The 16,639-nt window shown below is 37.0% G+C and overlaps 1 protein-coding gene across 1 annotated transcript; it reads left to right on the plus strand.

Moving 5' to 3' along the window:
* The first annotated feature begins 9,566 nt into the window (after positions 1 to 9,566).
* On the plus strand, positions 9,567 to 15,709 carry LOC100891161 (betaine--homocysteine S-methyltransferase 1). The gene is made up of 7 exons (XM_030995512.1): positions 9,567 to 10,155; positions 11,003 to 11,193; positions 11,869 to 12,063; positions 12,517 to 12,628; positions 13,414 to 13,616; positions 14,422 to 14,503; positions 15,151 to 15,709. Exons 1-7 carry the CDS (start codon positions 10,140 to 10,142, stop codon positions 15,432 to 15,434), a joined length of 1,083 nt encoding a protein of 360 aa, XP_030851372.1. The 5' UTR covers positions 9,567 to 10,139; the 3' UTR covers positions 15,435 to 15,709.
* Positions 15,710 to 16,639: the final 930 nt, after the last annotated feature.

Here is a 16,639-nt window from a genome sequence, read left to right on the forward strand (position 1 = left end):
TTCTTCTTCTTGCTACTTCTGTATGACATACCGTCCATTTCTAATAACAATAGTCACAATTTGTATACTAGTAGCGCCTTTTCTACTGGATACAAAGCGCTTTGAGATGCTATACATGAGGCAGTGTTAGATTTACAAGATATACAAACTACCAAGCTGTGACAATGCGAGTTCAGTGAATGGATATGTCTTAAAACTCAGTTTCGAATGTTCTACTGTAGGTGATGATTTCAGATAAGGAGGGTTCCTGTTCTAGATGTTTGGAAGCCGTAGAGATGAAAGCTGCATCACCAGCTAATTGATTGTTGAGCGTTTGAACGAAGGTCACTAACAATGCTAGAGACTCCTGGACCTACTATGGTGCTTGAATTCCAATACCTCATGTGAATTAAGCTACAGGACTTTGATGGTCACAGTGGGTGGGTGGGTGATCTAATGATGGAGGTTCATCATAATTACTTGATTCAGATTATGATAGAAATTCCTTTGAATCATGTTTTGTGCAGGTGAAAATGTGCAATAGGTATTGGTTCCACATTTTCTACTTCGATCTTGAGGTTTTTATTCTACATCTGAGTCCATTGCCTTCTTGAGCTGAATGGTTCCTGTAAAGAAGCCTATAGGAATAGAATAATTCAGTAGCAATGGGTGAAATGGTATTAGGTTGGAACAAATTCTGCTATAAATTAGATATTAGTGATATTCAGCCTTTTATGGCACATATCTCTGCAGTGTATGAAACAGTACATGCACGAGTGATATTATAACCTTAGATTTAGCTCTGATAACTGTTCAACTTTTACTGTGCATTTCATCAATCAATCCTACCTGAAACCCACATGATACTACCAAGTCAGAAAGACAACGGTCTGGAAGAGTGTCTGTAGTGGATTTACAGAAAGCGTTGAATTCCATAAGCTAATGTGGGTAAACAATTTTTGTTCACATAAGTGTGCCACACTAGGGTCTCATAGGGAGTCAACTCACATCTTATGTAGACATTCTCAATCAAAACAGTCCTTTGCAAATCTGTACTGGAGAACAGTTTCAATACTTGTCAAATATATGATTTTTGAATCCTTTAGTCTATGTTTATTTAAAACTTCTATATTATCCAAACAGTTATTTTCACTCTCCCAATTTCATCTTTAAATATTTTAATTTTTTGCCAATAGATTGTGGCAGGTATAAGCTAAATAAATTTCTATTCATGTCAAAACAAAGTCTTTGCTATGTCATGATCTTGTACTTACAATGTGTTTAGTTTCCTTTTTATTTGTAATCTTTTAATTTGCAAATGCCTCTCAGAAAAACAGTAATGATACTGAGAAAGCTACCCAGTTAGATGAAAACAAATGAATACAAATAAATAAATGCAATAGATAATGATAATGTGATATGGCCATATAGTACATACATTATATCCACTTTGATGGGGGTTATCCATAGACCGTAATGAATGTACGTACATATGTGGGTCTGGGCCATTTTACCTAAACTCTTTGAGTTGTTTTATTGCGATTAATGCAGAATGAAATATATTGAAATATATACAAGTGTTAAGTGTTATTAAGCTTCAGGAGGTTGCCATTTAAGGAGCCCTGATAGCAAGAATAGAAAATGTATTTTCCATTCACAATGCTGCCTTAGACTAACTGTTTAAAGAAAAATTAAATCCATCAAAAATTAGCTGATAATCTACTTCAAAATTATCAGCCAGTTTTAAAAATCTTGAAATTACTCATATCTGATTGCTTAGAATGGAAAAACAATCTCTCTAAATTTCAGTTTCCTTTCTATCCATTCTCATTTTGGAGCTGCCATCTTGATTGACTAGTGATATCCATTGACCTACATAGAATGGATAATGTGGTGATATCCATTGACCTACATAGAATGGATAATGTGGTGATATCCATTGACCTACATAGAATGGATAATGTGTTGCATAATGATTCACTTTGAACATCAACCAGAGCCATCGATGCATAAAGGAGTCATCTTGTTACTCTGGCTTCTCAAACAGGTGATTTATGTGAGCAGTTCTATGTACGTCTTTGCCAATCTTTTGAATAATGGCAGAGCTTTGTCTATACCCAAGCAACAGCTTGTGCATGTCAAATGTTGCTGAACAAAGGAAACCTTTGAACTGTTCTAAACATCTGAACCAAATATTGTTCCCATTATGCCGTTTTCATAATTTAATCAAATGTAATGCACAAATATTTGTTGAGTGCCTCATTACAAATGATTTCATCACCTGTTACGAATGATTGTATTTCAATAGTCAGAATTTAAAATTGCATACATTACGTGTTGTTAGGTAGAATAAGCCATAATGTTTTGTCTTGCCGAAAATTTTGGATAAGATTATCGGCTAATGTTTGTTGGATTTTATGCCCTTTAAATTAAAGGGGAATATGATATAATAATAATTTTTATTGTAAAACAAAATGATTGTTACATCTTGATAACCAAATTTTGGTATTATTTTGATGAATTTCCAATTTCCTTTGCTTTTTCATTGCCCAACCTGTAAGAATAGTTTGAGTGAAGCATTGAAAAAAAGGAAAATATTGAAACCATTCAAACATATCATGTATAAGAGTGGTTTAATAAAAAATGTGATTTCTCTGCTCTCTCTCTCTCTCTCTCTCTCTCTTCTCCTTCCATTTCTCTGTCCTATCTGTTGCTAAGACATGATGTAATTTACAATGTTTATAAGACAATTATGTGGCTTGATAATTGCTTTACATTTGTAGGGAATCATCTTAAACGAGCCTTTACGGTCTATAATGATTCACCTCTTCTCTTTTATTTACAATTATTATAATTTTATCCAAATGTATGTATATATTTTTGATGGTTTTAAAACAGAGAGTAAAATAAAAAAGCTACAACACATATATTGTCACATGAGGTTTGAAATGTATAGTGAATGATGGTAGTGATGAACAGGTAGCTTGTGCACTAAGATCATTAATTTGAACTTGATGTTGAGTTAAGCTTGGTCTGTCATTCAGGCCGTGCTTGCTTGCTTGTAGTTGTTGCTTTGATAAACTTGACTTGGACACTAGCTTCATTCAGATATGAAGGGTTGAATGATACAGTCAAATAGGAATCCTTATCAATAGGTGTCCAGTGGCTGTGAAAGAAAGAAAGATACCTACACAAAATAAAGGCCCTTAAGCATTGCTACTTGTATATAAACCAGAAGTGGAACTCGAAATGTTTTTTTAGGGGGGGGGATTTTTTTTCTTCTACTGTTGCTATAATCAGCTGTGTACAGCAAAATGTGAATAATGGTTTAGAATACAGGTACATGTACACAGAGGCAATCTAATAATACACGGTGAGCTACAAATCAGGATTCTACTGTTCTACAACTTGCTCTCTTCTCTCCGATGTGTAGCAATTTCCTTGCTTTTTTCTTGCCTTTCTTGACCTTTATTGCATTCGCTTCCATACTTTTCAAGGATAACAATAGACTTGCCGTTTTGTCACTAAACATCCTCTGTTTTATCGCCGTTTTGTAGCATTTTAAAACGGCTAGATTTGTGCTTCTGTTGTTTATACCTCATATCGTCGCTGTTTTCACGAAGTGACGGTAGTGAAAAAAAATTGCATTCACTTTGCGTTACGATTTTCCTCACTACCGTCACTTCGTGAAAACAAGGACGATATTACATATAGAAACAGCAAATTCTGTGCATAATGGCAATGAAGTTCACTGTGATAAAAGAGAGCGGGTTTGATTTCCAACAATATATGTGGTGATTCTGTTCAATTTGTCCTGTATGACATAGACTTTTTTCCATTTATGTCATTAAAGTATAAAAAAAAACTCTCTTGACATAATAATAATAGTAATAATTATAATAATGAAACAATGCTTATGAAGCACTTTCCATCGAAGTCTCTAAGCGTTATACAAATAAAATACAATGACAACCAATTATATATTAAACATAAAATTACAAATAAAATAATGATAAAATAATGTTAGCGATACCACAAAGATCCATTAATCAATCATCGTATTAAGATATTATGATCGTTGAATGAAAGAAATGGGGAAAAGTTTGTTTGATCAGTAGTGTTTAAATCAGATACATTTTCACGATACATTAATACTGCCATTTATGCACATTCAATGCGTGTCTTTACTTACAATTCTTATCAATGAATAGTCGTACATTTGGATATTTACATTAAAAATTATAGTCCTCAACGCTGCCATTCCAGTTTTTAACGACAACAAATAGAAGAAAAAATGCTTTGTGTCATACATTATGAACAGTCCCCAGCATACACATGGTTTTACAAACTGATTTCAGAACCGTTTTCCTGAAATAACAGACAAAACACGATGATAACAATTTAAACAGTGAAGCTGTATATAGCTAGTGGTTACAGATTGGGCTATGAGAGCAAAACCTTTGTATACAAACTTAACAAATACCAGTCGAGATACATATACAAAGTGGTATATGTATTCTTCAAAAGAGTCAAATTATCAAGTTTTATACATTTTTTAAATATACGTAATCCTGTATTAGCAATGTAATATTTTGTTTGATTTATATATCAAACCATTTTGTGTTTGAGCCGGGGTTTTAACTGAAAATCGATGAAAGCAAAAATCAATTACTATGCCATCAAAAAAACTCTGTCACAGCTCTTCCTCTGAAAATATTCACACAGTCCAAAGCTATATGTAGCTAGCAAATGGAAATACAAACCCACGATTTTGTTAACGGCATTGTCCCATTAAAATAGAACTCAGACATCTGTGCCTAGCAAATCGACATCGTAGACTAAAGACAGTTATCAAATTTTATTTAAAGCACCCATGCTGTAACAATAATGTCCTCCATTCTACCTCACTCTTGAAAACGCCTTTCAAAGAACAACCTAATTTGATGCTACTACCAACCCGAATAAATAAAGTCCAAGTCGTACTCCTACAAGAATAGTATCCTCCTGCATATCAATGTTTGGTCTCTGTTTCTTCCTCCTCTCCAGGATTACTTCCCTACTTTGTTCACCTTCCACATGTAGAGGTGGGGTAGTTTAGTGGTTCAATCACTTAACTCTCAATCCAATGGTGTAGAGGTGGGGTAGTTTAGTGGTTCAATCACTTAACTCTCAATCCAATGGTGTAGAGGTGGGGTAGTTTAGTGGTTCAATCACTTAACTCTCAATCCAATGGTGTAGAGGTGGGGTAGTTTAGTGGTTCAATCACTTAACTCTCAATCCAATGGTGTAGAGGTGGGGTAGTTTAGTGGTTCAATCACTTAATTCTCAATCCAATGGTGTAGAGGTGGGGTAGTATAGTGGTTCAATCACTTAACTCTCAATCCAATGGTGTAGAGGTGGAGTAGTATAGTGGTTCAATCACTTAACTCTCAATCCAATGGTGTAGAGGTGGGGTAGTATAGTGGTTCAATCACTTAACTCTCAATCCAATGGTGTAGAGGTGGGGTAGTATAGTGGTTCAATCACTTAACTCTCAATCCAATGGTGTAGAGGTGGAGTAGTATAGTGGTTCAATCACTTAACTCTCAATCCAATGGTGTAGAGGTGGAGTAGTATAGTGGTTCAATCACTTAACTCTCAATCCAATGGTGTAGAGGTGGGGTAGTATAGTGGTTCAATCACTTAACTCTCAATCCAATGGTGTAGAGGTGGAGTAGTATAGTGGTTCAATCACTTAACTCTCAATCCAATGGTGTAGAGGTGGGGTAGTATAGTGGTTCAATCACTTAACTCTCAATCCAATGGTGTAGAGGTGGGGTAGTATAGTGGTTCAATCACTTAACTCTCAATCCAATAGTGTAGAGGTGGGGTAGTATAGTGGTTCAATCACTTAACTCTCAATCCAATGGTGTAGAGGTGGGGTAGTATAGTGGTTCAATCACTTAACTCTCAATCCAATAGTGTAGAGGTGGGGTAGTATAGTGGTTCAATCACTTAACTCTCAATCCAATGGTGTAGAGGTGGGGTAGTATAGTGGTTCAATCACTTAACTCTCAATCCAATGGTGTAGAGGTGGGGTAGTATAGTGGTTCAATCACTTAACTCTCAATCCAATAGTGTAGAGGTGGGGTAGTATAGTGGTTCAATCACTTAACTCTCAATCCAATGGTGTAGAGGTGGGGTAGTATAGTGGTTCAATCACTTAACTCTCAATCCAATGGTGTAGAGGTGGGGTAGTATAGTGGTTCAATCACTTAACTCTCAATCCAATGGTTTGGGTTCGAATCCCTGCCCGGCACAAACGTCCTTTGGCAAGACATCAATCCACATTTGCCACTCTCCACCCAGGTGTCGCACCCGATATGCCAGAGTACTACATGTTTTGCCACCAGCCAGGCACGTAGCCAGAGTTTGATGTTTGGGGGGGGGCACCAACATGTAATCGATCGAGGTCAAAAAAGGGGTCTAAAAAAGTTCAACCGATCTTGGACATTTTTGGGGGGCACTTGCCTGCCACCAGCTGTGACCGGAGTAGTAATGTTGGGGCGTCAAGAGGCCACCATTTTTTTAATTATTTTTGTTGTTGTTATACCCCTCAATAACTCTTCTCTTCTTCTTGTAAAATAACAAACTGTGGGTCAATGATTACACTCGTGCAAAATCAATTCTTTGGAATCAGCACAGTGGAATTAGTAAGCACAGGCCCAACAAAGAACTCGATGAAGCTACCGAGAAGAAATTTGGAACTTTGTCTCTCTATCTGGGGTGCAGAAGAAGGTCTAATTTGCATAAATCATAATACATGTACAAAATAAAAAATACAATGAAAGTCTTAATCAAAGAAAAAAATCATGCAACGGTTCTCTTTACATGCAGCTCTGTGTCCATGATAAATTTGACCAACCATAAAGTCCGAGATCTTTATAGTGCAAGCCCTGCAGGGTCAAAATGACCCCTCCCCAGTAAAGATAAGCCCTCACAAAGCACAATGAGGATTGCCTCTTTTTATGAATATTGAGGCATAGTCAGTCAAAAGTGTGCATTTATATAGAGATAGAGGGAGGTATAGGAATATTAGATATCGGCTCACAAACAACCTTTTTATATACTATTGCGTAAGGAGGTAACGTTAAAACTACTTGCAGTCTTCCAATTGTCGAGTTAGGTTGCGATTTTTAATGAAGAATTACATTGTTTTGATCTCTTAGATGTGAAATAAGCCTAGGCGGCACTGTTCGAAATGTATTTATGTCGGACATGACTATGTGTATACCTTTTTCAAGAATAACAGCCAATCATATGATACTGATTTAGAAACATGAACAAAATGGCATGTTCATGTAGATATGTATGTGTACGAGATTCTCTTATGTATTCGGGTATTATTATTTCCTTTTATATTTTTATGATTGGTTTGAATGTAGTTCATTTCAACATTTTACGTTTCTCATTAAAGCTTCATGTGTGATGACATGGAGCTTATTTGCTTACATTTCTAATGTTAGTTGTTCATGAAATTTCCTCAGTGATAAAGCATATAATGTCGTGTCAAACTAGAAAAAAATGTGTTGTTAGGCCCATATTTGTGACTTTTGTCGGCAGATTTTCAAAAGGCACGAAACTACACGTTTGAACACCTGACTAGATGCGTGATATGTGTCTTGGGTTTGTTTTTGGCAACGATATCATGTATATATCGGTTGTAGTCAGAAATGTAAAATTCTTTGTCAATCCATTCATTTGCTTAATGTCCTGTTTTCTCTTTAGGAATACATGTAGATATTATAAAACAAGTCTTTTTTTTTCTTTTTTGACTTTATCAACATGTCCTACGTTTGTAGGTTTCAGAAGGCCAGGCTTTTTGTGTTAATATGTTTTTCACTTGTTTATTTATCTAAGTAGATACCATTCCCTCAGAATACTCACTTTCTTTTCATTAAAAATATAATCAAATATTTTCATGATAATTGCCGAAATAATTTCTGACAGATTCATCTTTCTCCCTCCCCCCCCCCCCCCATTGGACTATGAGAATGAAATATAATATTCATGATTGTCCCCAATTTATCTCTGCATTATAGTGTTTGTAATCATTTGGAATGTTAGGTCAATGTTTTTCTTGTATACCATTCTTTTTTAAGTCGCTCATAAATCATGTAAGTTTTATTTTGCTTGTTAATATCTTTGGTTGTAACACAAATCCGTTTCTCTCTCTCTCTCTCTCTCTCCCTCCCCTCTCTCTCTCCCTCCCCCTCTCTCTCTCCTCTCTCTCTCTCTCTCTCTCTTTCGCTCTCGCTCTCTTTCCTCTATTGATTGTAAATATTGATATTTGAATGGTATATTGTTATTTCATTGTGCTTGTATAAATTTGAATGAATGACAAAATATTTTAGAATTAATGAAAAAACAAACCAAATAAAAAATACTGAATTGACCTTTTTTGGATAAATTATATGTGAAATGTAGTGAAACATTTATGTGATGTATCTGTGTCAGTGCTGTTCAAGAGTATGTGATTATAGATCAAGAGAGACATATCTAGGAGAGCTGGGACCACCCTTTTAAAACTCGTGTCCCTTTTTTAAAGAAAGAAATTACATGTATTTTTCAGAGAGGTACTAAAACAAACCCCCTCCCGCCTTGCATTGAGTTCTATAGAGTGCCTGTCTGCGTCCAGGTACTAAAATATACCCCCTCCCGCCTTGCATTGAGTTCTATAGAGTGCCTGTCTGCGTCCAGGTACTAAAATATACCCCCTCCCGCCTTGCATTGAGTTCTATAGAGTGCCTGTCTGCGTCCAGGTACTAAAAGATACCCCCTCCCGCCTTGCATCGAGTTCTATAGAGTGCCTGTCTGCGTCCAGGTACTAAAACATACCCCCTCCCGCCTTGCATTGAGTTCTATAGAGTGCCTGTCTGCGTCCAGGTACTCAAACATACCCCCTCCCGCCTTGCATTGAGTTCTATAGAGTGCCTGTCTGCGTCCAGGTACTAAAACATACCCCCTCCCGCCTTGCATTGAGTTCTATAGAGTGCCTGTCTGCGTCCAGGTACTAAAACATACCCCCTCCCGCCTTGCATTGAGTTCTATAGAGTGCCTGTCTGCGTCCTGAAATCATATTCCAGAGCTAAAAAACAAGTCCTGATATTGAACTCTAGTATGGTCTTCAAATATTAGCAGTATAGGTCCATGGTAAGATAGTCGGTCTGTTTTACTACTTAATCGTCTCGCCAGTACTTTGAACCTCTCAAAATAATACAAGGGGCGTGAAAATAAAAGAAAGCAATGACCTCTTAATCACGTTATACTTTGTTGTATTGACCTTTGTATGGTGGCTGAATCAATAGCTACGTTAAACATGTATGCCATATTATACTTCATGATTTTCCCCATGGTCGATCTTTTATCATCAACCACGTCCGAAGATACGCCCCTAAATTGATCGTTTCACGAAAAAAAAATGGAGTGGGAAGGAAAAGAGAGACAGTGAGGGTGAGAGAGAGAGAGAGAGGGGGGGTAGGGGGAGAGAGAGAGGGGGTGGGGAAGAGAGGGAGAAAAAGAGCGAGAGAGAAATATTCTGAGAGAGAGAAAGAGGAGGATCTTCCACATAATCACTTGATCGACCTCCTTATTTCGCATTTTTGTTATTCGTATAGGCCTGCCTACCATGATTGATTCTTTTTTGTTACTTGCATATTGGTGATAATTTACAATCGATAATTTAAAATTCTGTTACAATAAAATTGTTTGTTTGAACCGAGAAAGACAGCTAAATACCCCCCCCCCCCCCTAATCCCTATAGTCATGGCTCCTAATATATAGTGCATGGTTACACCACTGACCGGAAGTCTGAGTCATCGAACCTGGACACAGGCCAACCCGGGGTAGTAGGCCTATCTGGTAAATCTACACCAAAATCACAGTGTCGGCAAATCAACATGCGATGAAAAAACAACAAACTTTGCAACGCTTTGTAACTTGTATGGAAGAGTAAAATGGGAAATTGTAATAAAAAGTCACTGGACTTTGTACTTCAAATAAGTGTAAAAGTTTTGATAAACATATACTTATCATAGGCACACTGAAACTATCACGAGCACAGTTTGTAGGGTTGAAGTCTGCAGACCTTTCTTTCGATTCAGCACCAGCAAGAACTCAAGATGCCCAAATCAAAAGGTAAGTTTATCAGTTCTCTCTGAAAAGTCAAAATAGTAGTGACTATAACTCCTCAGCATAATTTTGTAGCAGTATCGTAGTATAATGAATATAGACCGAATAGTCGATAGGGCCCCCTGGAAAACAGTACTTTGATTACTGACGGGGCTACCCTGTTAAAATAAAACGGAATAAATAAATAAATAAATAAATAAATAGCTATTTTACTTTTCAGAGTGAACTATCCGAAGAAAGTAGCATAATTATGTTCGTGAATAGTTAGCAGATTTAATGCATCTAATTTCTACCGATGGCCGACCGTTTGAGCAACGATTAACCCCAAGGTTCTGGCTCGCATTGTTTTTGCGTTTTGTCTTCTTCTTGCATTCTTTTTGAAAGACTATTTGCATAATCTCGTAGGTTGATGGTATGAATATAATAATGAGGCAATGTTTAAATATTTCATGTTGGGGGAGGGCTTGGTCCGGAGTGCATGGTGGAGTCATGTCAAAAGGAATTAAGGGGCACATTAAGAAGGCCAGGTCCCGTTAATTTTAGCCGTTAACAATGTCGATAAAACTACTATCATTTCCAAATCAATCTCCTGATGGTTTCTTAATTTACATCAAATGAAACGTGATTAAAAGTAAACGTTTTATTTTTTACGGGTACTGATTCTTTTGAAACGGAAGAAATTGAGTAACATTAATTATGTCCTATTATGCTGATTTGAGTAATGCTTCCACCCTTCCCCAAAGAAAAATAGCTTTCTTTCCAATTTTACTTGTTTTATTACCAAGCTCAACTTTTACAGTGTTTGCCCCAAAACTATGCCAGTGTCATTTTGTTGTCTTCAAACCATTGTTAGGTCTAATGGAGCGGATCAGGGATGGGGAGACTGTCATTTGTGCGGAGGGGTATATTTTTGCTTTTGAGCGTCTGGGATACTTGAAAGCCGGGCCGTTTACCCCTGAAGTCGTAGTGGATCATCCCGAGCTGGTACGTCAGATGTACAAAGATTTTGTGCGCGCTGGCAGTGATGTGGTTCAAGCATTTACGGTGAGTTCCGAAACGAATGGAGTATTTTCTCCCCCGGGATTTTCTCTCTTTATATTAGTAGTTATATCTTTATACTTCCATTTGATCATAAGCGCATGGTGAAGAGACGGGAAAGTAGGGGGGGGGGGACTTGAAATAAAAGAAATATATTCATAAAAACCATCACCTCATAATCAAAGCAGCGCGGTTAGGAACACTTACTCTGCAAGCATGACCAAAGTCAAATGTTTGGGGTATTATGAATGCTGAGCTAGTCTGACAACTCAGTGAAATGGAAATGAAAAGATTAGCTGGATGCTCCAACATTTCCCTAGGCGACATTTTGTTTTTTGGCGAAAGTTATAGGGTAAGGGTTGCAATTAACAAATAAACAAACTGGAACTTGAAACTTGAATTGGTTTTTAGGAAATATAGTGTTAGGGAGTATAATGAGCCAAACATTCCGAGGAGGTTTGGCCTGGAAGAAGTGAAACATTAATGAGAAATTTAAATACAACTGATATGGTTCCGTTGAATCGGGGGGGGGGGGGTGGGCTTTGCATTTGACTGTATGAAGATTTTACATAAGAATCATATAACTCATTTTGCCAGAAGATGATGGTGATTAGTATCATGAATGATTATGATTAAGACGATCCTCATCATCATACAGTTTATATTTCTTCTTGGTCGCAGTATTATGGTCATCGTAACAAGTTTAAACTGGTTGGACGAGAAGATGAGCTTGAGAAGCAGAATCGTCTTGCCCTCAAGATGGCCCGAGAAGTAGCTGATGAGACTGGGACCTTGATGTGTGGTGATCTTAGTAATACTTGGGTTTACGAACCTGGCAACGAGGAGGCAATCACTGAGACTAAAGCCATCTTCAAGGTAATGAATTATTCCTTACAGCATCCTGCTTTTTAAAATACTTTTGCAGAAGCAACCGATCGAGGGCGGATTCGTAATCACAAGAGTAGGCAGTTTTCCCGATGATCTGTTTGTACAGTCGTATTTTGACAAGAAAGCTATTCGGTTGACGGTTAGTCACCCTGGTGATCGAGAATAAGACACTTCATTTTTATGATTCTTATATTATTTTCATTAGCATTTAGTTTAAAAATAGAAATTAAATTATTTGAGAGTATATATCCCGACATACTTTAGCGGCAGGGAGGTTCGAAAAGGGAAGAAGGGGATTGGAGCGATTCTCACATGATTTCCTTTTTTTGTATATATCGGGTTAGTATCAAATCTTAATTAACCGTTCTGTGATAATATTTTCTATATTCTTCATCACATTTAAAGTATTATTTCTGATCTTCTTTAATCATAATTGCAAAGGAACAAATCGAGTGGGCGGTAGACGAAGGGGCCGATTACATCGTGGCAGAGACCATAGGTCATCTAGGGGAGGCTATACTCGCAACTGAGGCTATCAAGCAATATGGAAAAGGTGAAGGAAAAAGCTTCATATTATATAATTTATTCTTATATTCATTAAAACTTATTGACGAGACAGCATTGGAGTCAGAGAGAATGTTTCTCAGTGACCTGTAATAAAAGTGACAATAAATTTATACCTCATGTTTAATATGGAAAATAAGCATACATTCTAGACACTCATAGTAATGTAGGGTTATCTTTTAAGTTTAAAGGGCTAATGCATAGCTAAAGAGGTGGTTGGGGGCGACTTTCCTTTAACAAAAATGATCTGTCACAAATTTGCAACTTCCATCGGCTACAAGCAAATCGCGAAGAAACTAAAATAAATCGAACAAACAAAACAAATATACCTGTATTGTGGCATATTATGGTTCACACTATCGAATGATTAAACAGATCGCAAAGACTTTCGAAATCAACCTAGGGCAGTGTCAATAGCCTTGTCGAAGACCCAACACCAATACGTACCTGTAAACAACCTAGGGCAGTGTCAATAGCCTTGTCGAAGACCCAACACCAATACGTACCTGTAAACAACCTATAGGGCAGTGTCAATAGCCTTGTCGAAGACCCAACAACTATATAAGTACCTGTAAACAACCTAGGGCAGTGTCAATAGTCTTGTCGAAGACCCAACACCAATATAAGTACCTGTAAACATTACAATGATTTATTGTAACCTGTACATAATTTATGTAGGGTATACAATAGGGTAAAGAAATTGCCCCTGAGTCTGTTTTCAAAAGTGTCATCGATATTTTTATACCATATTTGTCTTTGGTCATGATCTGTTAGGTGTTCCTGCTGTGATAACCTTAGCATCACATTACAACCAGCTTCGAGAAGATGGTAAACGGACTACAGCTGATGATGTAGAGATCACTGAAGCTCTTCGTAAGCTGGTAGCCGCTGGAGCCGATGTAGTAGGATTCAACTGTACTTGTGGACCTGTCTCTATAATGCCTCTCCTTGAGAGCTCCGTAGAGGCTAATGTTGGGGTAATTACTTAGGCCTATTTTGGTTGTACTAGCTGCTCCCTACTCGGAGAATACACATTTCTTTTATCTTTTCTTCGTTTACAAAAAAATGATATATTTGAGCGCATGCCTAAAAATTCAGGAGATGTGTTAATCATCGTCTAAGAATTCTTTTTTTAAACTTGATATTTTCATAGTTTCTCAAGCTCAGCGCTTTGGAATCTCACATCAACTCTAGGTTATTACGACTAATAATCCAGTTTCTACCAATGCAAGTTTGACCATGTAGGTTTTTCGTAATTTCTTTAAAGTTTCTTTAATTGTGTACATCATCGTCGTTATCTGTTTTTCATGATATTAAACTTGAACACGAACTTAAACTTAAACCATTGCCCCGAGGGTATGTGTCTGACCAACTCGATCTGGGCATATTTGTTTTCTAAGTTTGGTAATATACTGAAGTAATTTTTAACTTTAGTTTGACCCTTACTGGACAATGTATTACCAAAGATGGGTAGAAACTAGAAAGAAATGTCCCAAATCGCCGGTCGGCTTATTTTTACCCAATATCGTTTTAAAGTATAGCATTTCCTGGAGGCGGAGAAAAGGTGTTGACCGATATCCTGTACCGATAAGGGTTATATCGTGTTTAAGACGTGAAACTAGAGCATGGCCATTGATCCCTTTACAAATCCACTCATCATGGCTTTTGACTAAGTTCAATAAATGTCGTCGAATGACTTCACCCAATGCATAGACCCCCAAAATGACGGTATCTTATATCCATGAATGATAAAGATCTATGTTATCTTGTTTGATCATACAGGCTCCTTTGGCTGCCATACCAGTGCCATACAGAACAACCCTCAAGGAGCCGACCTTTACAACCATTCTCGATCCATGGACAGGTAACTAGAAACAAACAGTATTATCAGATATAAATCTATTCAAAGATACAGAGGATTATCATCCATGGGTCAAGGAAAAACTAATATTTTTCAGATGATTATAATTAAGGCCACAGCAAGATTGACACGAGTTTTACACTGTTACAAACTTCAAAATTTCACTTGATTTATCGTTCTCTCTCTCTCTCTCTTTCGGTTTCTCTCTATACGTCTTTGTCGCTCGCTCTCTTTATTGCAGTCTTTCTTTTTATATCTCTCTCAACGTCACATTAAACAAAACTAACCAGCAGAAAATATTTTCATTTCCCAGATAATATGCCATGATCCAATTCAGTCGCGATGTTCTAATTTAACAATAGGCCTATCTACCTAATTAGTCAATAAAGAAGAAATACAAAAAAACAATCTATTTATCTATTACAAGTTATAGGTATACGAGAACATTTTCGCCGAATGCCGGGGGGGGGGTAGATTTTCCCTGAATTTTAATTTAATTTCCTGTGGCTAATAGGCCTGAAAACCACCGACTGATTGTTTCATGAAACGCCCCCCCCCCCCCCCCCAGTTCCAGTTCGATTATTTTACCTCCATTCTCTTGCATTTACAAACAAATCTTTGTAATACGACTGGTTTTCTTTTTTCCGGAGGCAAAAGAGCATTCCCTGATAACCTTGACTGTCTCTTGTGCTCTCGTGAAGACGTCGTCAAGTTCACCCAGCAATGTGTCAGACTCAAAATACCATACATAGGACTGTGCTGTGGCAATGCTCCTCACTATACCAGGACTATGGCCGAAACTCTGGGGAGGGTCACCGAGGCGTCCAAGTTTTCACCAGACATGTCCATACATGGGATCTACGGTACAGATGACAGCAAGGTCAATACATACTATACCAAAGAGCTACCAAAGACCACAGTTAAACAAGAATAGAAGACGGAATTATATATGGTGACGTAAGGGATGAGAAAACGATTGTAAACGTTAACAGTCCCAACATATCGACGATATATCCATAACACATGATCTTTTTCAATCGAGAAAACACGTGATTGGTCAATGAGTTTGCCTCGATTTGGGATCTTTGGCATTCTTCTTTTTTGGGGGGAAAAATAATTAGGTATAGCTCCGTCGAAAATTTCCTTAAAGGTACTATGTCCCTTTTGCAGCCAACCTCAAATGCTGTAGAACTTTGCAGGCATTATGAATATGTCATGTATTTCCTATCTGTGAAATTTAAACGTAAGCAGTGTCCTCATATTCAAATTATGCAAGGAAACCCGTTTATTTGCTAGACTTCCCTGTCAGACACTATTGAGTGACTGACTGGCTTTTTTTTTCTTCTTTGGTAATAACATACATAAAAAGAGTTGTAAAGGGTACATCATTTTTCTACATCAATAACCCACTTCTTGTGATGGCCAAGATTAAACTGATTGAATCTTTGCGCAGCATAAAACGTATGAAATTCGGTACAATTGTCTGAAAATCAAGACTATTACTTTTGGGCTCTATAGCCCTAAAGTCAACTTGACAACTAATAGTCGTTATTTTCCCACTTGAAGACATTTTCAAGCCCCACCTTTTTTAGAGAAGTTCTAAATTAGTATTATCTTTCAAATGCAGTTGGAATTTAACTTTTTCATTTTTTTGGCCTGCAAATGGGACATAGTACCTTTAAATCACCGTAATCAAATAGTTTACATTTACCTTATTGTTACCCCGTTTGAGATTTAGAAAAGGATTTACACCCTAATACGTATGGGGTTACTCTTTCATTATTATCATCACCATTATTCAAGAGATCTAATGTTATTTTATCATCGCTTCTAACAGCAAGATTTGTTTAAATATAATGATAATAGGCTATTACACGCAAAGCGTTGTTATAAAGTGTTGTTTACAAACTTCTTGCAATCATTAAGTAAACAATAAACTGACAAAAAAAAATGAACCATGAACTTTGTATGGCATTTCATGATAAAAGGTATAACGATATTGAATTGAAGTCATGCCACAATGTCATTTTCACACTTCTATAACAATAAGTGTAAGATTTATCACATATTTGTTGAAACCTTGCTCGTGTAGACCTTTCTCTTGCTCAGCTGGAACATTGTTATGAAACACATGATCAA

This window comes from Strongylocentrotus purpuratus, unplaced genomic scaffold (assembly GCF_000002235.5).
Source record: "Strongylocentrotus purpuratus isolate Spur 01 unplaced genomic scaffold, Spur_5.0 spur5_scaffold_21, whole genome shotgun sequence".
NCBI classification, from domain to species: domain Eukaryota; kingdom Metazoa; phylum Echinodermata; class Echinoidea; order Camarodonta; family Strongylocentrotidae; genus Strongylocentrotus; species Strongylocentrotus purpuratus.

Excerpts from the sequence above, each read along its gene's own strand:
- LOC100891161 (XM_030995512.1), top strand. Across the intron at positions 12,064-12,516 it reads AGACTAAAGCCATCTTCAAG|GAACAAATCGAGTGGGCGGT; the intron begins GTAATGAATTAT and ends ATAATTGCAAAG. Across the intron at positions 12,629-13,413 it reads TATCAAGCAATATGGAAAAG|GTGTTCCTGCTGTGATAACC; the intron begins GTGAAGGAAAAA and ends ATGATCTGTTAG.